The sequence below is a fragment of the Euprymna scolopes genome, chromosome 6, assembly GCF_053919585.1.
Source record: "Euprymna scolopes isolate OS-2025 chromosome 6, ASM5391958v1, whole genome shotgun sequence".
NCBI lineage: Eukaryota > Metazoa > Mollusca > Cephalopoda > Sepiida > Sepiolidae > Euprymna > Euprymna scolopes.
Window position 1 is genome coordinate 74,413,286 of NC_136487.1, and position 27,047 is coordinate 74,440,332.

A 27,047-nucleotide genomic window follows, 5' to 3' on the forward strand; every position below is an offset into this window, starting at 1 on the left:
TTGTTAAATGATACAATGTACCAGACCCTCCCCCCTCCCAAATAAAAAACAAAAACAAAAGTAAATACCATATTTTATGCCACAATTTTCTTTTCCTTTCTAAAAAAAAAAATTAGGCATCCCCATCTTATAATACAAAGTTGTGTTTTTTCCAAGGCAGTGGAAGTCCAAAAATTTGACAAAGCCTGTATTTTCTCCTCAAAAATCTTAAAAATATTAATGAAGAGTTATTTAGATTTATTCATCCTTTATTTTTTTTAATTATTTACACTTTTATCTAGAATTTTATTTTTTCTGTTTCAATTTATTTTTGTTGATAAAGATGCGATGGAGAATATTCAGAAAAAAGAAAAAAAAAAGTAAAAACACATTAAAAAAAAGTGTTTATATAGGTAGAGGCACAAGTAAAAATCACAATTCCAAATAAATTAACAAAACTCTTTAATATACTTACATATATGGCAGCAATAGATATCTACACGAAAAATTAGGGAAAGTTATAGAGTAGAATATTAATCTTCTATTATATGAAGAAAAGATGTCTGTGTGTTTGTGTGCGTGTTTGTATGTCTACTAAAAAATTTTCGTCAGAGGATCAGGTCAAAACCAGTACAATCAGAAAGATCAATCCTTCCGATGCATAATATGTGAAAATTAGAAAAAAAGATTGATTCTGTGATGGTTAACTGGACCACTTTTTCAAAAAGGGGCTTCGTTTTCACATTGCGTTTTTCGCAAGTCACGCACATGTAATTCACTAAAACTATGTTTAGAAACCTTATTTTTGCATCATCATGGCGTCATAAAACAGTCATGGCCGTAACAACAAGCATGTTTTTTCCCTCTTTCGTGTTTCAGATTCGAACCTAGCTGCCGCGGCTCATTTTTTTTTTTTGGTCACACGGGCACTCACTGCTATTTTGATTGAAAAAAAAAGTTGTTTTGATTCATTTATTTTTTTTTTAGGAGGGAGGGGGTGTAGCACATGGGCACCAAAAAGTGCTCAATATCCAGAGAATAGCTACTTCTCATCGCATTCCTTCTGCCGAAATATCTGATGAGTTGGTTCTTCTTTGGGGGGGATTCTGTTCTTTTATTTTTGAAATTGTTGTGCAGGTATCGATGAAACTGCTCAATATCCTTAGTATAACAGCTGCGTCCAAACCTAACTTCATGTCCATCCAAGCAACGTCGGGTATCCATGCTAGTTTAAAATGAAAACCAGTTTTATCACATTTTGCAAATCCACCAATTGATAAGCATGGAAATCCCGTAAACCAAAAGGGAGATAAGTCAGTCTGTGATTTAACCAAATAACAAATGGCAGATCAGTAAAATACAAAAACAGATTTTTATCTTTAATATTCTACTTGGAAATTTTTCTTAATTTTTAGTGAGAATACTTATTTTTGCATGATATCTAAGTATATCAAAGAGTTTTTACTTGGATTGCAATTTTCACTAAATAAACACAAAAAAAATATCTGTTTCTTATGAGGCAAAGTTACATTTGCACAAAACAGGAGAAGTCCAAGGGTTCGGTACAATCTGTGTATAGGACACATTTTAACATTCTTTTTTCAACAAACGTCTCCTGTTGCTCCCAGCATCTTTTGTGGCAAAAAGTATGTTATATGAAAGTCGACTTAGTGAGAATTCACACCTTGTGAAGTACTTTATTATTCGAAAAGATTTTATGAGTTAGTAACAAGATGAAACCATTAGTTCAGCAGTTTTATATGGTTCAAAAACTTAATGAGATTAGCAGTAAAAAGGAATTCAAAATATCTCATTATTATTAATCAAATGAAGAAGAAAATATGAATAAATTAAAATGTTATAGTACTATTTTAGTTTCAGAACCCGACTCAAGATCGCAACAGCATCTTCTAGCAGTTTAAAGTAAGCATTCAGAAAAATTGCTGGAAAAATCTGATGCGAACACTGCACGATAAATTCAAAATGCTGAAAACAAAACTTTTTTTTTTCAACAAATGTTTTTTTAAGATGAAAACATAGAAACAGCTATGAACGCAAACAATAATTTTTTCAAGAAAAATAACAGAAAATATTTTTCTTCCTATTAATTTTGTCATCTGCTGACAACTGATTGCCTAATCAAGTCAGCTTTTTCTGTTGGCTTTTTCCAGCTGCTTTTCTAACAGCTTACTGTAAACTGTCAGAAGATGCCGACACGACTTTGGATCAGGTTTTGGATGAGTACCTTCATGTCTTTCCCATGTCGACTTCTTAAACCCCCACCCTGTTTACTTTATTCCTACATCTCAACACAGACCATAATCCACACCCCTTTTAACCTTGTTTACATACAACCAATCTCATCCCTTTTTTCTATTTTCCAACGGTTTTTACCATAATTTCTTGATATCAATTTCCGGTGACGTAGATGACCTGATATTTTAATTGCAAACTTTGCTTTCAAATAAGTTGTATTGGCTAAAGAGGTCTCTAATTATTAAAACTAGCTGGCCGGAATAGGTTCATGACTGTGTAGCAACACATTACTGCTTATATAAAAACAAATTAAAAGTATATATATATATATATATTGTTTTTGGCTTTGCAAAAAGGATTGAGTTTTGCAAAGGGAAAGGCAAAAAACATTAACATCAATTTTTGTACATTTTTGATCGGGAAGCCAATATCTTCATGAAGCCTGATTTGGTAACACTAGAAACTCTGATTTGTCATTTTATATATATATATATACTAGCTGAATGCCCAGCATTGCTTGGTCTTACAATATACTTAAACATGATATTTTAATTTATGCAGATTGCATATGTATTATAGGATCAATCCTCTATTGAATATTATATATTATGAGGAATAATTTGCCCGGTGGACTAATTCGCAAAAAAAATAATAATGTCATTCATCAAATTCCATCTGTGTTTCTTCACAATATAATGTCAACTGATATTTGGGCTTGACGATCTTAAAAACAGTCTTTCTTCTCTTATAGATGAAAAAGAATTTTTACAGGAAATATTTTAAGTTACACTGGCCAAGGTTCTACCGGTGTAATGTAAAATATTTCCCTGTAAAAATTCTTTTTTTTTTATCGATAAGAAAAGAAAGACTATTTTTAAGATCAGATTTTTTTTTTCGATTTTCGATACTTATCGGATGAATTTATGTACAAAACACATCTAAGAACATGACCAGAAATATAAATTACTTTTGTGTGAAATTTGAAAAAGATAGGCTCAGCCATTTCGGAACCTATAAGGAAGGAACTCTCACAGACACACACACACACAAAGTAACTTTTATATAATAGTAAATATGTCTGTGTGCACGTGTGTAAGTTGAAGTAGAAGCAGCAGATAGTACACTGATGTATATGTTTATTTCATGTATGTATGTAAGCTCTACGTTTATTATTAATGTTATCATCAGCAACACCTGATTCTCACCTTGGGGAAACTTTTTGAGAGTCTCTTGCCTTTTTGGGGGTCTCTTGTAGCGATTCAGTACATATATTGTTTGAATTATTCGAACTTCCATTCTTATTTTGAATGTTATTCTTAAAACCTTTCAGACTATGTAACTGCCGACCTTCTCCGGGTGTGTCTTGTCAAACTTGGGAATCTGTATGATGAACATAAATAATTCATTATTGCATCCTTAACATCGCCCACACGGAATATTGAACCTTCAACTCCCAGAAGACTTTTGATTAGAACTTAGCACTGCTCCAGGTAATAATCAGTTTTAAGTGACACTCTTCTGGAGGTTGACGTTTCAATCTTCAGTGTGGCCGATACTAAGAATGCAATTATGAATTATTTATTATATTTGTCATATAAACTTACTTAAGACTTCTACCTGGTCATGCCGGAGAGAAATGGGCACAAGCTACCCCGATCGATTAATTAAAGAGTTCTGTTTGAACTTCCGTGCAAATCCTCCAGTTTGACATATAGATTTCAGAGTTGAAAATCTGAAGAAACGTTATAAGACTAATCTCCAAGAACAATAGTCAGAATAAAGTAAATTATTGACCTCATCTGAAAAAATCTGAAACATAATGACTGTCAATGATAAAGCTCGATTTTGATTTCGTATAGACTCTAAGTATAAAATAACAGTTTTTTTCCCTTAAATTGCAGTAGAATAACAGAACTTTTAATCATTTAAATTCATTCATGTGAACGTGCTGATTCCAAAGTATGTTGTTTTTTTTTTAGGAAGGGGGGGGATTAATCATTCACAATTGACAGATGAACTGACAAACATATACACACACATCTTAGCTTTTATATACAGATAATACGTTGTTTCCCCAAGTTGGACATTTTGTAAGTGTTTGATTTTTGTAAATCAAAACTTTCTTTTGACAATTGTAGAATGAAAAAAAATAAATAAATAAATAATCATCGAGAGGAATCGGCCATCTTTTGGTTTTGGTCCCAGAATTTTTAGGTTGTAAAAATCTTTCAAAAACGTGTTAGTGTAAGCGGGAAGTTTTCTGTCACCATGTAGTCATCTTGAAATACAACAACAATGTTTATTTCAAATTCTGAAAAAAGATTAAAAAATAAAAATGAATAAATAAAACCAAGAAAAATTGTAAACAGATTTAATAAAATGAAAGGTGAAATTAAAAAAAATAAATAAAGAGACAAAAAATAAAATAAGAAAAAAATGTGTGGTCCCCCTACGATCATTACAACTGGAATTTTGCGAAGATCATCAAATGTTGGTGGATTTGTTGCAAAAGTGAATGAAAATGTGTTTAAATATTAGAAAAACAACAACAAAGAAAGTATTGTTAAAAAATTGAACATTATAGATCAAAATATACCATATTAATTTAACCCAACTTTCTAATAGATATAAGAGAAAAGACTTTATTAAAAAATTTTATTTCTTTTTTAATTCAAATATCAAGACTCATGGGCAATGCTGAGTAGTTACAATATTTAAATGTAGATACAAAATACTTTAAAAGAGATTCAATATAATTAAGATTAATAAGATTCTATTTATAATAGAAAGTAAAACCAAAAATGATGCAATTTTAAAATGAACAATCATTTATTATTTTTTTTATTTTTAATATGCTAAAACTTTTAATATATAAAAATATCTTCTTCAGAACAATGCTGTTTTTATCCTTTTCCTCATTTTGTTGATATTAATCAAAGGTGGAGGGTCGAGTCACCTGTTGAGATGGAAAATGTTCAACAAAGTGTAAGTCTGGGTGACGTATTGTGCTTATGGTTTGAATAAAGAAATGTAAACATCTTTTGCTTCATAAGATGTGAATATTTCTTTAATAAGATTCTATTCCATATTTCCTTTTAACAAAGATAATTTATTTTATTTTTTTTTTTTTAAACACTGCATATTCTGCCACTGATGCTCTTCCAGGTATTGCCAAAAACAAACTACACTTCAAATACAATTAACAATGCAACTTATACATAATTATGAATTGAAATTTTTTCTTCTTAGATTTTGTTATTTTTTAATTTGTGACTACTCAGAGCTTGAAAGCAATGTTGCAAACCTCAAACTGTCATTTGGACATCAATTTATCATCATTCATTTGGCTACAGCAAAAAAAATGATTAAAAATTTTCCAAACCATATACTTTCCATAATGGTAATTTCTTTTTGGCCGAGTTAAATTTGAAAATGATTTCTACATAAATAATAATTAAATCTAACTTTCTAAAAACAGATATTCATAAAAATAAATTAGCTTTAAAAAATGGAACCAAATTTCAAGCAACAAGACATCTGAGAAATTCCAGATAGTTACAATGCCTCTAAACTTAAATATGGAATCATTTAAAAGACGCCCAATACATTTATTATTAATGAGATAATATTTCATATTTCTTTTTAGCAAAGGTAAAAATTTATTTTCTTTTTAAAATATGACGTACGTTGATTAAAATGTTGGGGTTGTTCAGAGTGTTACCAAACATAGTCTATGATACTGCTTCTGGCACTACTAAGAAGTTTAATATTAATTATAATAATATTAATTTACATTTTTTAAACATCATTTACTTTGTAATGCAGAAGCACTTTTTAAAAGATTGGCTATGATATTACGACTACTACTACCAATAATAATACTCATCACTGCTGTATTGCAAATAAAGTTATTTAACTACTTCTTAACTGCAGTGACACATTATTTTTACTAATTTATTATTAACTCAGTAGACCAATCTAACATCACACAGAAGTAATTCATTTATGAGGTGCCTTTAATAAGTTTCCAGACATTTTTATTGATAGTGCACACTCTAATCCCCTTTGAAGTAATCTCCTCCAACTGCAATTCACTTATACCGTTATAACAACTTCTGGAAGGACCCATGGAAGTCCTCTTGTGTGAGCATGTCAATGAGTCTTGTCGCAGCTTCTTTCATCTCCTCAATTGTATCATAACAACAGCATCTAAGGATTTCCTTGACTTTAGGGATTAACCAAAAGTCACAGGGAGCAAGGTCTGGACTATAGGGAGGGTGAGGAACTGTCTTGATGTCTATCTTGGTCAAATAGTCTGTGACAAAGATGGAATTATGGGCTGGACCAACATAATTTGTTTTTTTGTAAAAAGATTTTACTTACAGCTTTTCGTCTCATGCTTATCCGGTTCTGAAATGTTTTTTTTTTTTCAGGGAATTGGGTTTTACTCGGTCAATTTTTTTAAAGTCAATTAACAAAGTTGTTATTTTTTTTCTTTGAGGTTACCGTGAGAAAAAAATTCTTCCTCAAATCCTTGTATTGCCAGTGTTATGGGAACACTGGTTTATTGAATTCATTTTCCTTTCATGAGTTTTCGAATCCTTCTGTCGCCAGTGTTATGAGAACACTGGTTTACTGCTGTTGGACTGATAAGGCATTAGAGTTTCGGCATGAGTGCATTTCTCAAATCCTTCAGTCGCCAGTGTTATGACTCTGAATTAGCCACAATAAAAACAGAACAACGGTGTAAGACAAGACATGTATTAATAAAAGACAAACAAAGGGTTACGGAATGAAAAGAGTGTTTTGTGTTCTACTAAGCACGTGAGGTTAACTCCGGAACTAGAGTCCTTATTGGGGTCGTTAAGGGTTCCAGTATATGCGGACGGTGGTTAAGTCCATTCAGAGGGTGGTTCTCCTACAACAGGTGTTGAGCATACAAATCCACACTCTTTTCATAAAATTTCTCCAACCCGACTGAATCCGCCTCCTGCTCTATATTTTTGACGACAGATACTTAATTCATAAGTATTTTAAAGGACAGAAATGTTTACTTACCAATTTTGAAATTGCTAGTGGTCAGGGTTGGGCACGTAAAAAGACGTGGAAAGACCATGTAGATAGGTATCGACAGATTTCGACAGATATCTCCTTCAGCAAGTTGAATGTTTTGGATCTCAGTGGCTTGATTGGAAAGAGAAAGAAAAAAAAAGTCAAAATAGCAAATACAAGACAACAAAAAAGATGTCTCAAATTAACAATCCAAGTTTACATTGGCTAAAATCTGTAAATATGATTTTAATTTTATGTTAAAACTTGTTATTGTGTAAAAAAAGAAATAAGTACAGTGTAATCCGGATATAAGAAAAACGGATATAAGAGAGATTTTCTCTGGTCTAAAATTAGAGCCCGTGTTAATGTACATTGTAACCCGGATGTAAGAAACCCTGACATAAGAGATCTGTAGGAACCGGAAAAAGAAGTCTGTAGTTTGTTTTCTTTGTTTAATTTAGTGTTTTACATCTTTCTTTTAAAGTCTCTCACTCTCTCTCTTCCCCTATCTTCTCCTCTCTCTTCCTCTTGTTCCATCACCCTCTCTTGCTTTCTCAGGATAAACAATTGTATTTGGAGAAGTATCCTTTCAATTCACTTTAGGAGAGTGAGGAGAAAACTGGCATGAAAAAGAAGCAAGTAAATAGAAAAGGGGATATAAGCTGGATGCAAAGGAAACACAAGAGGAAAAGGACATAAGATGGGTGGATGAATGGAGAGAGAGAGAGATAGAGAGCACATGTAAAGAGAGAGAGAGAATAGAGGAAGATAGAGTCAGGAAAGAAGAGAAGAGGATGAATGGAGAGAGAGAGAGAAAAAGATAATGAGAGTTAGTGATGAATGAAGAAAGAAAGGCGGGAAGGAGGAGAGGATGGAAATAAAGGAGTAGAAAGATGAAGAGAGAAAATAAGAAGGAGTAGAGAGAGAAGTATGAAAGAGGAGAAGAGGGGAAGGATGGAGAGAGAGGAAGGGATAGAGAAGGATAAATGGAGAGAGAGAAGGAAAGAGTGGATAAAGAGAGGTAGGGGAGAAGGAAGGATTAAGATATATAAAGGGAGAGGGAAGGTAATGGAAAGAGGGAGAGAAGGATGAATCAAAAGAGAGGAGGGGAAGGGAGAGAGGGGGAAGAGAGACAAAAAGAGAGAAACATAGATCATCATTGTAATGACATTTGACACATGATTAACAATGCTTTGTTATTAAAATTTTCAAATAACAGTTTAAAAAAAACAAAACATTTACCAATTTTCCAACAAGAAAATCCTTTCTTTTTTTGCTCCATAAAATACTTAACATCTTGCTCTTATCATTCGTCTTTAATGCAATAGAGGTTTTAAAAAAAAAAAAAAAAAAAAAAGTGAAGCATACATGGTCCCCCATGAGCGCACAGTGAACAAGGCATAAAAAATTGACTAAGTTCAGCATTTGCCCCACCACACCCCATTTAGCTCCAAAAGTCTCCAGGGGATGTCAAATCCTGGTACAAATGAACAAACGGTGCAGTTTTAGGCCTTAACATATGTAAATTTGAGTTCTGCACGATGCAAAAAAAAGAAATTATTCAGGTCCATCATTTGCCCTCCACCATTTAGCCCCAAAAGTACCCAAGGCCTTAACATATTTAAATTTGAGTTCAGCACCATGAAAAACTGCTAAATAAATATACACAGAACATTTTGGACAAATATGGTAAAATAGTCCCAAAAATGGAGTGTTTTTATTAACCCCAAAGAAAGAAGATAAGAAAGAAGATAGATAAGAGCCCCTATAGAAATCAGTTAGTTACAACTTTTCAAAAAGTTTTATAAAAATCCAAGTCATCAATTTTTTTTAATAAGCACAAAATTGTCAATTTTAGCCATTTTAACCTGAAAAGCACCCCTAGAGGGCCAACCGGAGTTTTCCCGGAAAATTTGTTCTGTTACTTCTTTTTACTCATATCATGTTTAATGTTTATGCAAAATTTTTTAAATTCCAAGGCGTAGTTATTGAGAAAAGTGCGGATGGACGAATAGACGAACGGACAAGGGTGAATTTATAGGCTCACTCTCCTTTTGTTGGGGGACCTAAAATATAAACTTTTTTTAATGTATGTTTCTTACCTTCCTTTGCATAACCTTCTGCACAGCCACAGGTCTCCACTCGAACCAATTGCACCTCAATTGATTTGATTGGTGTCTCACAATACTCCACCACCAACTGAAAGAAAAATAGTGATATAAAAATAGATTATTTAAGCTCAATCTCATGAGAACAAGTTTTATACAAGGTGAGTTTAAATGGGGGTACTTCCTAATGCTATAATGCTGTCTTTAATATGTCAACACATCGCAAAGAACAGAAGACAAGGAAAAACTTGACTCACTTTTTTCCGTTGAAACAACAACATGTATTTCAGGTCATTTATTTGCTTTCAGCAACCGTGCATAACGTCTCTTTCTGTCCATCTCTAATGTGATCATCTCTTGGTCTGTGCACACATTCTTTTTATGGTCTTTTTGTTTTTCCTTGCTATGATGTCACTTTACACATGACACGGTCATTTGCATACAGTTACCATACACACGTCTCTGCTCTGTTACAATGCCTTGTGACAAATAAGGCAACAAAAAATCTTTCAAAATGAAAATAACTCAATATCTCTTAAATTTGAGGATCCAATGACAACTGATGTTTCACTATCTCATTTGGCCATAAAAGTATGTTATATGTGTGTGTGTGTGTGTGTGTGTGTGTGTGTGTGTGTGTGTGTGTGTGTGTGTGTGTGTGTGTGATGCTGAAGTCATTAAATGTCCAGTTTTGAGCATATTGAATAGTTCAGTTAAATGTGATTCAGATAATGGGGCCTCACATTAGAGAGGAGACCAATACATGGAAAAGCTGCTGAGAGTTAAGCCCCAAAACAGTGCTTATTCTTTCCTGATGATGCAACATTATCTCGAGACTGGAATGGATTAGCTCACAGATGAAAAACAACCGATAAACTTTATTATATACAACTCTACAGGAAGAGATAGGCTCTGAAATGGTGCATTTTCACTTCTGATTATCCAACATTATCTGGAAACAGGAATGAAATATCCCACAAGTTAAAACAGCTTTTAAGCTTAATGATATGTATGTCTGCATGCTAAGCTGTTTCTTCCAAACAGCAATAATCTTCTGTTAGTTCACTGCAAATATTATACATAACATAAATTTAAGTCAGTTGGATTCTTAACATTAGACCTACATAACCTTTAAGCTGACAAATCAATATTAATTTCTACATTGCTATTTTTGTTTTTATTGTTGTACTTTTACAATAAAAAAAAAAACATACTTCACTTGGATTATTCCAACATTCAAGAAAACTATTTTTTGCTTGAACTTTTTTTTTAAATGAGCAATTACCATCATCTTCATTGTTTTGCTTCTAGATTGTCCTTATATTGATCTTTATATTGATATTCATACTTTATTTGTGCAGATGTGCTCTCCGGCCTTCTTCAGGTGCATTGGTCATTGGTCTTATTTTGTTTAACATTTAAATCATCACAGGTGACTTTTTCTAGTTAAATTTTTTATCTCGTTTAAGTGCTTAATGGCATATCATTATTTTTGTGTTTAGTTAATGCTGCAAGACAAAACCTATTGAACACAATTAATTACTTCCACCCCCACCATAGCAAAGAGGGTTAATTGTCGGTTCATACCTTTTCCAGCAATATGTGTGCAAAAGACAGCAATAAATCAGATTGGATACCAATTTTTTAATCACAGGAAATGTCAATAAGAATGAAAGTATTTTAATAATCCCAAAAAACTTTGAAAAATAAAAAATAGTAGAAATTGGAATCAGAGGGAAGGGTGAGAAGATATAACAGATAGCAATAATGAAAACAGTTGAAATCTTAACAAAAATCCTAGAATGCGGAAACCAATCCACATAACCTGTGAACCTGTAACATGAATGTTACAATAGAAATAAAAGAAAAACAGAAAGAACAAGACCATAAGGAACTAAGAAAACTGAAACTGTAAAATTTTAGACAAACAACGCCTCCTCTCCAAAAAGAAAATATGGTGGTGTCTGCATCTGCTGGAGGGAAAGCACTAACCAGACCTCCATTGGAAGCGTGTGGAAAACACTAACCTTGGAGAGGCTTTTTGGCACCCAAGCTCCAGAGAATACCGATGAATGTTGCCAGTAAGAAATCAATGGTAAGCAGCTGTTGCAATAATGTGCTGGTTGTGGAGAAAGATGGAGAGCATTGGAAATATGGGGAGACTTGTTGTCACTCAGAGTCCAGGAAACACCACAGGTTATTGTTTGTGTGAAAACTCCTAATGAGTGAAGGAGGAGTATAATAATAAAAACATTTGCAGCAAATCGAAAGAAACAAGAGTAAAAATAGAAAAACAAACAATGAAAAAAAAAGGAGAAAAAAAAAAAAGGTACTCACTTCACCAGTCAGTGGCTTTATGATACAAACAGATAAAGAATCCAAAACTCCAGAAACTTTAAACTTTGGTACATGCCTTTCCTAAAAAAATAGAAACAGAAATAAATGATTTATCACATTCAACAAAAAAAAAAAATTTTTTTTTTAATTCTTTTTTTTTTAAATATAATGAAATCTATATCTACATACACAAACACTCAACTTTAAACAAAAGGAAATACTATTTTACATCACACTCACTTAAATGTGCATGATATAAAAAATCATAACAACAATAATAATATCATGATGAACAATTCTCCCAGAATCTAGGCAGTATGCAACAAAGCATAGCAATAGCAGTAATCACTTCTTTATCACTGTCTATTTGCTGCCTGTCCTTGTTTCTGTAAACTGTGACGTATAATTCATGAGAGCAATGAAAATAATTTGAAAAAAAAATAAGTGAAGCTTTCATGGTCCCCCATGAGCGCACAGTGAACAAGGCATAAAAAAAAATGTTCAGCATTTGCCCCACCCCACCCCATTTAGCCCCAAAAGTTCCCAGGGGATGTCAAATCCTGGTACAAATGAACAAACGGTGCAGTTTTAGGCCTTAACATATGTAAATTTGAGTTCTGCATCATGCAAATAAAGAAATGACTAACTCCATCATTTGCCCCCCCCCATTTAACCCCAAAAGTCCCCAAGGCCTTAACATATTTAAATTTGAGTTCAGCACCATGCAAAACTGCTAAATAGACATACACAGAAAAGTTTTGACAAATATAGTAAAATAGTCCCAAAAATGGAGTGTTTTTATTAGCCCTAAAAGAGCCCCTGGGGCACACCCAAGAGTTATTGCAAAGTATAGACAAACAAAATTATATAGAAATCAGTTAGTTACAACTTTTCAAAAAGTTTTATAAAAATCCAAGGCATCAATTTTTCTTAATAAGTACAAAAGTGTCAATTTTAGCCATTTTAACCCGAAAATCAACCTGGGGGTGGGGTGGGGGTGGGGGCCAGAGTTTTCCCAGAAAATACGTTTTGTTCCTTTGTTTTACTCATATCATGTTTAATGTTTGTGCAAAATTTCCAAAAACTCAAAAGCATAGTTATTGAGAAATGTGAGGACAGATGAATGAACAAATGGATAAGGGTGAATTTACAGCTCCAACCTTCTTTTGTCAGTGGACCAAAAAATAAAATAAATAAAATAACGAAAACTTTTGTTTTAGGCTTCAGCCTTTTACCACGAGATTAAACTATGAATAATGATCTGAGAATTTCTCATATCTCTCAGATGCAAGGATGCAATTAAAAGAAACCTCAGAGATGTCCAGATGGATGATAGCACTTAACAAAAAAACAAAATGGCTGTTGTTTGATGATTTATACAACATCAAGCAGTCATTATTAATGACAGTGAATTCAATATTAAAACTGGTTCAAAACAAATTTTATTTTGAAAAGCATACTCAGATGAGAAACATTTTATATTGAAACATAACTAAGTATCTACCTCATATTAAAAAGCTGTTAACAGCAAAGAAACACTGAATAGGCCAGATCTATTTCATATATGTGTGTGTGTGGTTAAGTGTTAGTTTTACTCATTTAGAACTGCTTTAAAGCTTCACTGTTCACTCATTTTGTGACCAAATTTCAAACACAGCGCTCTACATTGCGAGTGAAACAGTCGCATTTGCGAGTGATTTTTTCAAAGTGGCGACTAGAAATAATGAAATCTTTTGGCGATTGTATTTCTTTCACTGACACTCTTGCAATGCTCACTACTGAACGAAAAATATCTTTTCAACTTTTTTTAAAATAAAACAAGCAAAGTCAAATTATTTAAACAATAAAAGTTTAACAAAACAATATAATTTTTTTTAACAAAGGCTGTTTAAAAACACGAGGGAATTCGGATGTTTATACCTTCAAGTATCAATATAAAATTCAGTGTATATTTAGAATTACACTTATTAAAAAAAATACGAAAAAATCTTCATGATGTACGCATTCATTAAAACAAAAGTTGGAATAAAATTGCTGGTGTTCAAAAGTCTTCAGAATAAGTAAGAAACGTGAGAGACGGTTTCTTCTGATTGGCTGTTGATTACCATAGCAACTTTTTCAACATTAACGTTTTAAGGACAATTTCTTCTGCTTGGCTGTTAACTACCATAGCAACTTTTTTGTCGTCAACACCTTCATAAATCGTAGCGGGAATGTCGCTTGTATGCCATCTTAATTAGGTTATATAGAGAAAGTTAACAAAAGTGATGCTCTTTGCCATGCTAGGGCTGATAATATTTTGCTTATGATTTCGCCCGTTAATTCTGTTTCTCTCTCTTTTTTTTTTGTCCCTTCTTTCTGTTTATTCACTTAATTACATCTTTTATTCGATTTTTTTATTTAGTCAATTTAAGAAGTTAGTAATAATTCTTTTTATGGATTATTGACATTGTGTATGATATTGAACACAAAAAAAGAAAATACTATTTCAAAGCAAAGCCTGGAAAAATCATGGATTACATAGAAAAATGCGAGCATAAGATTAAACTCAGAAAAGTAAAAGGAGCAGTTGTTAAAACTATAAAAGAAAAAAAATAAGATATTCTAGTAAAAAATATAATAAATTTATAACTTAAAATATTGCAGCATTAAGAATTTTTTGAAAATTCAATTTAATATTATACATAAATTCTTAATGCTACAATATTTCAAGTTATAAATTTATTATATTTTTTTTAATGTCTTGTCTTTTTCTTTTCCAGTTTTAACAACTAGTATTTTTACTTTTCTAAATTTAATCTTAATCATATTACTTTTCAGGCTTGCATTTTTCTATGTAATATATAATGATTGTATTGCTATGGTTTCCCCAGATGTTAATCCAATGAAACTCTGGTGTTTATAAATAGTGCTCAATAACAAGTATTTTATTTAATTATGCAAACATTACTAGTTGTATATGTACATGTATGCTTGTATAAATAAAAAAAATTATGCAATATGTACTCTTTATTTGTTTTTACATAAGCAGTAATATGTTGCTACACAGTCATGAGCATGTTTCGGTTAGCTAGTTTCTAGTAACTAGAGACCTCTTTAGGCGATACAGCTTATACGAAAGAAAAGTTACTGCTTATGTAAAAACAGATAAAGAGTATAACCTGCTCTACTTCAGTATTGAGAACTCTTGTATTAACCTCGTTAAACTTTATTGGTTACTTAACCTCTGGGAAACAATAACCTCAGATATATATATATATATATATATATATATATATATATATATATATATAAGTGGAATGTGTGTGTGAGAGTACTTCTCAACCTATATACTCAATGAATTTTTGATCCAGACTTGAAATTTAATATATAGGGTATTCAGACATATGGAAAACTTTTAATCGGTTTTCATCTGAAAAAAAATGGCTGCTAAGGGGTCAAAATTGAAAAATTGGTATGCGGGAGTCATCGGATTTTTATCTGTCCCTTGTTTCACGAATGCGCATACATGAATTGTTCATATGACAGATTACTTATGTTGAAAATAAGTAGGTTTGAAAACATTTTTAAAGAACGTATCAAGCTTTCCTAATGATTATCGTATTTGACTCACTGCCTTTAGGTTTTGAGTTCGATCTCAGCTAGAGTAATTTTTTTACTTACAAGGATTGAACTGTTTAGAAAAAACATAATACTCGCATGCACATGTCTTAGTTATTTTCCGTTTGTTTTAGTTCATTTTTTTTAAAGAAATTTAACTTTACATTAACGCTATAGTATTTCTGTTTATAATAAATAAGAATTCCGCATTACTTAAAATATAATTTTTATGCATCAAACGGCCTGATAGTATATATATATGTCATCTACATACAGTACTGCTACGCTGACAAGCAACTATTAATACCTCAAACCAGGATCGAAACTCGACCGGCCAAATGAAAGTCGGCGCTTCTAACCATTACGCTATTCAGTTGCTGCTGTGCTGGGTAGAGAATTACCAATGTTTTGACATTGTCCAAATGCCTAAGCTCAATTTGTTTACACAAAGAACATCGCTTAACACCCTAATGGCAATTTGTACAAATATATTTCAACATATTTCATTAACCTTTACAAAGTGCTGATTGCTGACTTGCATCACATATACACTTCTTATTCTGGCCATCATAAAGCAAATTTATCACACATAAATTGGAAGCGGTATGTCTAGCTCTTGATTCATATCATGTGATCGTGATTGACCAATCATGGCTCTATACCTCTCAGCTCCCCTCTCCTACTCTCTAGCACAAGTATATATGGTAAGAATACATAATAGATCAGAAATGGATTTGAACAATTCAACTTGCCATTTTTCATAGTCCTTGTTGGTAACAATTAGACAACTGGCACATCTCAACCTTTTATTCACTCCTACCTTCACCATCTATTTGCTATGAACCTCCCTACTCTCACCCTCTATATACCTCTCTTTCCATACACTCCTACTCTCATCCTTCATTCTCAATGAACTTCCTATTTTCACTCTCCATCCACCCATATTCCTCAAATCCGTGCACGTCTACCCCAGTTCTTCATGTACACCTTCCTGCCATGCCACCTTCATGTACACCTTCCTGCCATGTACCCTTACCTCACCTTCACACATCTCTATTCCCGATCTCCGTGCAACCCTACCCCACCCTCCATGCACTCCCAGCAAGAAATTATTTTCTCACTGATAAATTTACAGTTAAACACTTACACCTCCTTTAATATTAGTCAACGTTTCAGGGCTGATTGTGAAAGGCACAGATTTGGTCACTGCTCGTTCTTCCTGTTCCTACAACAATAAAAACAAAAATATGCATTATATCAGCAGGAGGGAGAAAACAAATAAAAAAAAAAAATTTATATCCAAAAAAGTTTTTTGAAAAAAAAAAAAAAAAAAAAAATGTTTCAAACAAAACATGATTTTCTGATTAAACAACAAAATATTTTTTTCTTGTTAAAAAAAAAAATCTATTATAAGAGTGAAAGTGTTAAATTACTCAGTTTATCAACAATTTATTGCCTTTTAGGGTATTGAGTGTGGATAAAAATCGGTTCAATGGATTAACATAATTATGACATTTTCTCTTGTTTCTATTATTTTTCCAATTTTCCCAACAAGAGAAACAAAATATCACACATGTCCTTGCCATGATAAAATTTTGTACTATGAAAAATCTAATTAAATATTGAATATTATATATATATATATATATATATATATATATATATATATATATATATATATATATATATAGGTATTATGGTAGTAATTGATAGATAGGGAAGCATATAGAAACAAGGCAGGCAGTAAACACTTTTACAACAGCCATATATCAACAACAGCTGGACGTGACGGTGGCTCAGTGGTTAATAACACAGAATCACAACCTGGGTGTGCTGAGTTAGATGTTAGCCATTGTGAGCAAACAAACAGACAAGAATAAAACTTTATTATGATACAAGACGCAAGCATACAAAGGCGCTCAGACGATCCAGAGTTTTTTCATTGTATAGATGTACAAAAAAAAAAAAAGAAAGAATGATTACTCAAAACAATCTTATTTACTTAAGGAAAGGAATAACCAGATTGTATATAAAAAATTTTTAAATAAAAATCAACAAAAAAATTAAACTTCTTTCTATATATTAATAGGATAGCATGTGTTATTTATTTTGTGTGTAACGCTTACATCTGAGTGACTGTCGTTTAATTGCTATGGACTTCCATTTCTTGTAATAAATAATTTTACCAAGAATTCTTTATAAGTTTTGCTTTTGGTTTTGATTAAAGCTCATGGCTCTTGTCATCTTTTTTTTTAGAAATAATTTTATCAAGAATGCTTTATAAGTTTTGCTTTCGATTTCGATTATAGCTGATAGCACTCAAGTTATGCATATATACATATATTTTTTTCATAAGTTTTGGTTTCAGTTTTGGTACAAACTGATGCACCTAAGTCATAGCGATATATTTTTTTATTTTTGAAATCACAACTTAATATATATATATATATATAATATATATATAAAAATCGATAGAACATTAACTCTATAATAATAATATATACAAAATATTTTTTAATTTTTTTTGCAAAATCTGCAAGAATTAAAATATCATATTTAAGCGTACTTTACAACCAGGCTATGGCGGGCGTCCCTGCTAGCTTAGATAAATACTTTTGCAATTTTAACAAAAGAGCTACAATAATATCAGAGTGTATCCATTTACGCTGAACATCTACAGAACGCCAACATCAATATATTATATATGAATGAGTCCCCTGTGGAATTTCCACAGATCCCGCTAGTTTTTTTATTATTCTGAGACCAAGTAAATTTGAAAATAACTATTCTATGTTTATTTTTTTTTGCTTTTTTTGTGTGGGATTTTAGGGACAAAAGACATGGTGTCATGCAAAACACGTTCTCTTCAGAGACTGACATGATCGGGATGTCAAATTTGAATATGATCTCAGCAGCCATGTTTTTTTACCTTGCATTGGAGCACAGGGTGAAGTAGGTATTCGTGTGATTGCAAGAATTAGTAATTGATGGAATATGTTCAGGAAACTTCTATTACTAACCAGCCGTGTATTATCACTGTTGACTAAGAGAAGAGTGTATCAGGCATCTGTATCATTCTAATATTATTTCTCTTCATGCAATGCCTATACTCAACCCTCACTGGCCAGGCTTAACTTCAATACATGATTATACTTAATGATGTATTGAAGTTAAACCTAGCCAGTGAGGGTTGAGTATAGGTGTTGCATGAATAGAAATGATATTAGAATGGTACAATGGATGTTAAATGTGAGTCTTACAGACAGGTTTAGATCTGATGACCTCAGAGGAAGATTAAAAGAAAAGGAAAAAAATAATAACATCAATGTTTGGTGCATTTTAGGTCAGAAAGTCAGTCTGTCTAATTGTAAATAGTATAAAATAGAATACAGTGATATAAAAGTGCTTGAAAATTTGTTATCACTGAAAAACATAAAAGAAAACAAAATAAGTTATCTTACCTTATATTCAACGATGAACTCACAAGTCTTTTGTAGATCTTTATTGAGCAGAGATCTTTTCACTTCAGCTTTGATGATATACTGGATTAAGTAAAATGGAAAAATAAGAGAACCTTCAATTAGGAAGTGGAATAGAAAATGTTAATAATATTAGATAAATAAGAGGTTTCCATTATGAATATTTATTGCCTGTAACGGTTTGAATGGGAAATTTTCATTAGATCTATTTATATAAAGTTAAGTATGTGTCTATGTTTATATACTTCTGTGTACAGGATTTACTCCTAAACTAATTAACTGATCTTTGTGAATGTTTGGAACACAGCTGCTAGGCATAAGGGGTCATAATATGGATTATATTTAGTTTAATTTAGTTTTATAAAAAGGGGAGGCTGCAAGCCCTTTGTAAAACTTCAAATGTCTCCAAATTTTGTGAAATTTTAACAATAGCTATGAAACATAAGAAATATTCCCCAAATTTCAGTATTTTAAAGGATTTCTAAGCGGCATAATTCAAACTCAACCCCCACTTCTTCGACTGTTTGAAAATTCAAATTTTTCAAATTTGCATTGAATTTTATTCATAGTCATTATACACCAATTAAACAAGATTCTCTAAATTTCAATTTCTTCTAAAGGCCTCTTAGATTTACGCCTTAAATTTAAAAAATTTAAAGATTTCAACTGTTTTCATCATTACCATCTCCTGTCTTAGACTTCCCCTTGAATCCAATTTATCCTAATCTTTTTTCAAAGTTTTGCAAGACTATTATTATCATTATTATGTACTCACTAGACATTCTCACACAGGTCATCATTAGTGATTGCTTACTGATAGTAATATGTGTTGTTCCTTGGAGTCTGAGTGATAGAAAGTCTCCCCAGATTTCCAGTACTCTGTATCTCTTTACATTATTGCAACAGCCACTTACCGTTAAATTCTAACTGGCAATGACCATTGATTTTCTCTGGGACTTAGATGGCTATAAGCCTCTCCAAGAAGCAATACTCTCCACACCTTTCCAGGCAGAAAATTAAATTTTAAATTTTATGGCTAAACAACTGTCACTGTCACTGTCAATGCCATTTTGCAGGAGAAGGAAAATAATTTAAAATAATCAAAAATTTTGCAAGATTTTAGAAAGCCATTCTTAACATGGGAAGGCGTGTATTGGAAAAACTCAAATTTACTTAAAAATGATTTTCTTTATAAAAATAAAACTACTTAATCATTTTACATGTTTTGGAATGCTGAATTTTCCTTCAGTCACAAGTATATATATCACACCATGACCCACTAATATTAGTAGGCCATGATCACACAAATTGTTTGTTTTTTTTAATATGAGGCAAATTCTGAAAAAGAATAATTTTTTTTACTGGAATTTAATTGTTTTATTTACATAATGTGATTATCAAGACAATCAGGTTCCCACAATATCTTCCCACTTAACAACATTGAAGGAGTCGGAAAGTTATACTTAGTTTTACATAGAGGCATGCAGATGTCTAGTGATGGCTAACTCATTGATTGTATGTCCCAAAAACTCAAAGAGAAATATAAGGGAGATAGCTTGAATATGATTGGATGACCCCAATAAGCCCCACCTCCTCTGCAAGTTACTAGTCCCTCAACGGTAATTTCTGCTACACAATATCAACAAATTTATTTCTTCCTATACAACAGTGCAACAGAGCACGGACGTGCGTATACAAATGTCGAGCTGTGTGCAAAGTTATAGTAAAGTAAAAGAGTATAAAAAGGAAAGAAAGTATGTTAGAGAAGACGATCACGTTAGAGATGTGGATAACATTCGAGAGGTCAGGGGTCAGAAGGAAGGAGTACAATTACATTTTATTCAGGAAAGTACTCAGAAATAAATGTCATTGTTACAAAAAAAAAAGAAAAAAAAGGATTCGAGTTATTACTTGTCCTATGTTCCTTGCAGCATACTCTGCTACAGCATGCTGAGTCCCAGATGTCTACATATGAACATGCATTTTTAACATTACAACAGCTCTTGTGGGGCAGAAAAAAAGAAATAAAAAAAAAAAAAAAAAAAAACAATGGCTTACTTGAATGCTGACGTATACACCATGATAGGTTTCATACAATATGCGGTGCAATTTTGGCTTGAGTGGGATCTCGAACGGCAATTTTGTTTTTCCAGCAGGTATTTTGCCTGGTTTGGCCACATCGACATAATATTGCAACAATGTAATTGGCTAGAAGACAAACAAATTGATTAGAATGAAAGAAATTGTGTAAATACAGTTAACCTAAAGTCTTAATAAACCATACTAGACTGCAATAATCAATATGTGTTTATTTATAAAACATTACAGCCTATACATGCGCATACATGTTTCAGCTACAGCCTCATTATACTAAGCTTTTTTAAAAAAGCTTAGTCTAATGAGGCTGTAGCTAAGTTGTTCTCATAAAATCGGTTCCCTTTATCTTTCTAAACACTTTCTCACACCTAAGGCTATTCTCTTTCTCTACAAATCTACTATTAGACCATGGATGGCGTACTGCTATTATCATATTTGTGCTTGTAAATCTTTGTCCCATTTGGGAGTTTTGATAAGCTGCACAAACGTATCTGTACTTTGGTTTGCACCACCCTTTCTTCTCTCTACGCAAACTCTCTCTCACAGATGTGATGTTGCTAGTCTCAGTCTTTTCTATAAATAATCTTTTTTTAGAATTGTCTTATCTATTCCCTGCTCCCTTTTTTTCTAGCTCATTTGACTCATTGGTCTAGTGCAGTGGCCTCCAAACTATAGTCTGCAGGCTAGATTCGGCCTGCCAAATTCTTTAATCCAGCCCACAGAGCTCTTATAAAGACATAAAAATATTCCGGAAATATTTAAAAAATGGAAATGTGTAAAAATAGTGTAATGGTTTTTCTTTTTGTTATGAAAATAATTTTTAAAAATGAGGTTTTGGAGAACCAGTTTTAATAAAAAGCAAAACTAATGAGGAAAAAAGTATGAAACACTTTCAGGCAATTTTTTTTTTTATTTTGGCCCATGTAGCTCTAAAAAGTCAGCAATATAACCCCCCTCCCCCAGTCGAAAAGTTTGGAGACCCTTGGTCTAGTGGTTTCCATCAATTTGCTGTTTTGATATCTCACTGTAATACAACTTCCTATTTCAGTAGTTTATTTCCAAGAATTGCAAGCTTTGCAACTCTCTTCTTACTGTTTTCCTTCTACCTATAGCCTTGCATTTTTATTCATGACTAAGGTCAATAGGCATCTCTTGTCTTTGTGGTAATTATCTTTAGTTTCTTTTAGCTCCTTACATCAAATGGCTTCATGCTTGTCCGGAGAGATTTTCATGAAAAGAAGAATGATTTTAACAGAAACACATAAGGATTCAAGTAGGCATGCGAATGAAAGTACCAGCGATTGACATTAATTGGATTAGAAATCTTTCGGGGGGGTTTTTTCTATTATCTTTTTATAATTTTGAACATTTTTCTAATGAAATCTTCCAAACCAAAATAAGACAGATATCGGTGTTGGCTATCCTGTATGCCAACATTTGAAATTTCTTAAGCAAGTGTAAATATATTTTATTTTTATTTTTTATTCTAATTCTAAGCGTACTTCATACTCTGCATTTATGCTGCGTAGATCTGTACTACCTACAGATATACATAGATACACACTCACGCATATGTATACATATGTAATTTAGAAGTGCTAAAAAAATCGTGCAATCAAGTGGTGATCTCTTATGGCACGTTTGTACAGTACCACACTGCGGAATTCAATCCTAACCTATGCAGACGACGGCTTACAGCTAGAAACATGCATGTCTGTAAGTATACTTTTATGCATGTAATAATAATTACTAAAAATAGATAAATAAATACATCCCATAAAAAATAAGGGCAATTCATTCATATATATATATATGTATGAATAACAAGAGCTTGTAGCTTTTAAAATAAAACACTAGGGAGCGGAAAAAAATAAAAATAACAGCATTTTGAAGTTGTTAATATCGCTAAAAGAACACCAACAACAAATCTTATATATATATATATATATACATATATATATATATATATATATATATATATATATATATATAGAGAGAGAGAGAGTTTTGAAAATATATATATATAGCAATTCAGCTACACAGAATTTTCCACGTTTCATCCATGTGAAGATTTCCCATTAATTACCTGATAAAATGAAGCAAGAGGAGATGAGTTTGCTGCTTGTATTAGTAAAAAAGAAATTGTGTATATTTTTATATGCATTGCAGTTGTATTTTGTATCTGATGATTAGCCATATTGGAATATCTTTTAACAAAATGTTTAAGCTTGTCCAAATGGTGAAGAAACGATTGTAATACTGAAGAAATACATCTTATACTAAACTTGTAATAATATATCGTTGTCTTGGTTATTGTGAAATTATAATATAGAAATATATATAAAATTAAAATGGAAGATGAGGAATAAAAGTTATGTATAAATTTATTATCTCATCAAAACAATAAGGAAAAGTTAAGGGGAAAATTAAGAAATTAATTTAATTAATTTCTTAATTTTCCCCTTAACCTTTCCTTATTGTTCTGATGAGATAATAAATTTATATATAACTTTTATTCCTCATCTTCCATTTTAATTTCATTGTTTGCTCCTATTAATAGTGTTGAGCTTTTGTCTTGATAAGTTTTGCTTTGTTAAAGATTTACTCTTTGATAACATAATTATATTATATATGACCTTTCTCACGAAAAGATACAAGTTTAACTCACCTTGACAGAATTATAAAAGGCCTCAAATAGGCCAACAGTCTTTGGACTGAGTTGGAGATTGACCGCTCCATCAACAGTGAGGATGATTCCCTGGTGCTGCACTTCTGTCTTGCTCTGAACGATGACCACACCAGACACAACATCCTGAAAGAAGAAATCAGAATCAATCAGGATTAATCTACATTGTAATCAAGAATTCCTTTTCTGACTCTCTATTGGCCACTTATGAGCTTCAAAACTATTAAAACAGAATTGCACCAAATTTGACATGAAGTATCCTTGAGATGCTGGGTATGTTACTACTATTACTACTACAAAAACAAATATTATTGACTTCAAAACTATTAAAACAGAATTACACCAAATTTTCTGTAGATTAAATAATTTATGCACCTGAAGTATACATTTACCAAAAATTATTTTATTTTTCTTGGTTGTATAGATTGGTTTCCTAGGTGTAAATCCAATGAAACTCATGTGATTATTAATGAGTGCTCAATATAGGACAGAGCTGGTATATAGTCTATTTATTATACAAACATCTATCTGGTGACGTGGTATCTTTGGATTGGGATTCCACTGAAACATGTATGCACATATGTAACAAATAATGTTTGTATAATAAACAGACTATATATATATATATATATATAAAAGAAATCAATAAATATTTAATGAAGTAGTATATTTTTTATACTGAAAACAATGAAACAATAACATTATTTGTTGTTTATTTTATTTATTTGTGGACTATTATTTTCATCTTTATAGTTGTTTTTTTTTTCACGTTTCAGCCAACTATTCTTCTAGCCTTTATTAGGTTATTAACAGTGACTCTCTTTTTGACACGGTAAGTTTGGGAAAAGGAGTTAAAAATAAAAAATATAAAAAATACTGTTACAAACCCACCGAATATATGTCAGCCTATGTCACGGTAACATATATTGAGCGAGTTTCTAACAGTATTTTGTCTAGTTTTTTTTTAATTTTTAACTCCTTTTTCCAAATTTACCGTCTCAAGAGAGAGTTGGGCGCCATTTTTAACTTTCCAATACATCGGTAAACACTATTTTTCGAGCTGAATGAACATGTTACATTAGATTAAAACACTAAAAACATCAAGTTAGATAGAAAAGTAACTTATCTTGCCTTCGATAACATTTATTTGTTATATATTTGTTTTTTGACAACTTTTTCGAATCTATGTGTACAATACAACCCCCACCATTTTTTGGATATATTTCTATTTTCGACATGACAATTAAGAGTTGTTTTTGCTTAAAACAGCATATTAAAAAAATCGATCTGTCGACTCTAACTTAACAAGCACCGATTTATATTTTATACTTTTCTGTCATAATATGGTTACTGTACACTCAGTAACCCTTATCCTTGAGTGGAGTTCAGGCCTTGATAAGTTGTGACTCTTTTGTGTGTGTGTGTGTATATATATATATATATATATATATATATATATATATATATGGTACTAGTGCAGAGAGTGATCCGGACGTAAATAATAACGTTATTATTTAAAAAGCCATTCTTAACATGGGGAGGGGAGGGTGTTTTGTACCTATTCTATACTTCAACCTTATAATTGAATAAAAAAAAACATATAAAACTTTAATTAAACTTGGAAATACGATTTTAAAAATAGCGCGGATTACTCTCTGCACTAGCACAAGCACCACACACACACATATATATGTGTGTGTGTGTGTGTGTGTGTGTGTGTGTGTGTATAATTGGAGAAATGGGTGGCAGCAGACTACGCTGAAATAACGCCCATTCAAAACCCTCACATGACTTGAAAAAACATTTGCAATTTTTAATTATAAAATTCCATCGAATATTTTATCGGTATTTATGCAGAAAATAGACTTTGCTATTTCGGGGGGGGGGGTCAAGTTAAATTCAATTTTCACGATATATTTTTAAAAAAAGTTTATTAAATCGTTAGGTGAAAGTACAAAATAACTGCAAAACGCTTTCTTCTCATCACGTTAAGAATGGGTTTCTAAATAATAACATTATTATTTCAGCACTTTACGTGTTCTGCATAAGTACCCTTTTATCATTAGGTAAATACAATTAAAATAAATTTAATTAAAAAAAAAAATAATCAATATTTTCCTTTTTTCCCCATTTTAATCTCCTGCAAGATCAACAAAGCACAGACAACCAAGTTCTATGAATTTCTAAACTAAAATAATTCACTAAAATATTAAACTATTATTTCTAAACGAATAAACACAAATCTGGACAATTGACAAAAGTATTCCAAACTATTACTTACTCCTTCCCTGTAAACTTTGTTAACGCGTTTTAATTTTATGTCTAGTAAAGTCGACATTTCGGTGTGTTTCGATAGTTGTTGACGTTTTTATTATTTTATTTATTTATTTTTTGTTTTTTTCAAGGATGTTGTTATGTGAAATATAATCGCGGACACTAACAATCGCATTTTTTTTTCAAACCTAATTTGAATAATAATATTTGATTAAATTAAAATGAATTCTGTATTTTTTATTTTAAATATTATCAAATATTCGAAATAATATGGGATTATTTTATTTTACTTGAACGTAAGCGACATAAATGTTGAATTTTAAGTCTTCCCAAGTTACTTCCCTTTAAACTTAAATAGCTTTTTAGATGTACACATGAGTTGTGCGTGCGCAGTTCAGTTCTACAAGTTCACTCTCCCAGGCTGTGCCTTCTCTCTTTTAGAAGGGGTTATTGGTTTCCCGACAAAACGAGATGGATCTGTAAATTCACCCTTGTCCATTCGTCTGTTCGCATTTTTCTCACTAATTAAACTTTAGAATTTTTGGAAATTTTGCACAAACATTAAACATGATATGAGTAAAAAAGTAACAATGGATTTTCTGGGAAAACTCCGGTTCATCCCCTAGGGGTAGCTTTCGGGTTAAAAATGCCGGTAAATTTTCAGATTAGGTCCACCTCCACAATTTTCTTTGAAATGACGACTTTTAAAGGTTTTCGACTATGCTGAATACGAAAATCGCATTGAAATTTTGTAGAAATAAGTAGTTATCGAGGTATAAAAAGTTGTATTATGCATTGTATTCTTTGGCTGGCAGCCATCCTTTTACGCGCATGTATGCGCGCCATAAACAAATCTACTCATCTATGACTGACACTGCACACGCGTAAAAAAGATGGCCGCCAAAGAATACAATGCATAATACAACTTTTTATATCTCGATAATTAATTATTTCTGCAAAATTTCAATGCGATTTTCGTATCCAGCATTGTCGAAAACCTATGTACAGTGTCATTTAAAAGAAAATTGTGGAGGTGGACCTGATCTAAAAAAATAGCAAAATGCCTAAAATTGACACTTTTGTGCTTATTAAAAAAACAATTTGATGCCTTGGATTTTTATAAAACTTTCTGAAAAGTTGTAACTGATTTCTATATAATTTTGTTTGTTTATACTTCGC

At 31.8% G+C, this 27,047-nt stretch overlaps 1 protein-coding gene across 1 annotated transcript; it reads right to left on the reverse strand.

The window, feature by feature from the left end:
* Positions 1–3,034: 3,034 nt before the first annotated feature.
* On the reverse strand, positions 3,035–26,025 carry LOC145277700 (vacuolar protein sorting-associated protein 26C-like). Its single transcript, XM_080129394.1, has 9 exons — positions 25,876–26,025; positions 23,577–23,720; positions 20,870–21,019; positions 18,794–18,874; positions 16,480–16,557; positions 11,733–11,813; positions 9,390–9,486; positions 7,294–7,419; positions 3,035–4,546 (listed from the first exon to the last, which is right to left on the reverse strand). The coding sequence occupies exons 1-9, from the start codon at positions 25,930–25,932 to the stop codon at positions 4,464–4,466; spliced, it is 897 nt and encodes a 298-aa protein (XP_079985520.1). The 5' UTR covers positions 25,933–26,025; the 3' UTR covers positions 3,035–4,463.
* Between the last annotated feature and the right edge of the window lie 1,022 nt (positions 26,026–27,047).

Bases quoted from the DNA above. Each gene is read 5' to 3' on its own strand.
- LOC145277700 (XM_080129394.1), bottom strand. From the start codon at position 25,932: ATGTCGACTTTACTAGACATAAAATTAAAACGCGTTAACAAAGTTTAC. The intron at 16,558-18,793 runs GTAAGATAACTT...TTATTGTTGTAG, and splicing joins AGTTCATCGTTGAATATAAG to GAACAGGAAGAACGAGCAGT. The intron at 11,814-16,479 runs GTAAGTGTTTAA...CTATTTTTTTAG, and splicing joins TGACTAATATTAAAGGAGGT to GAAAGGCATGTACCAAAGTT.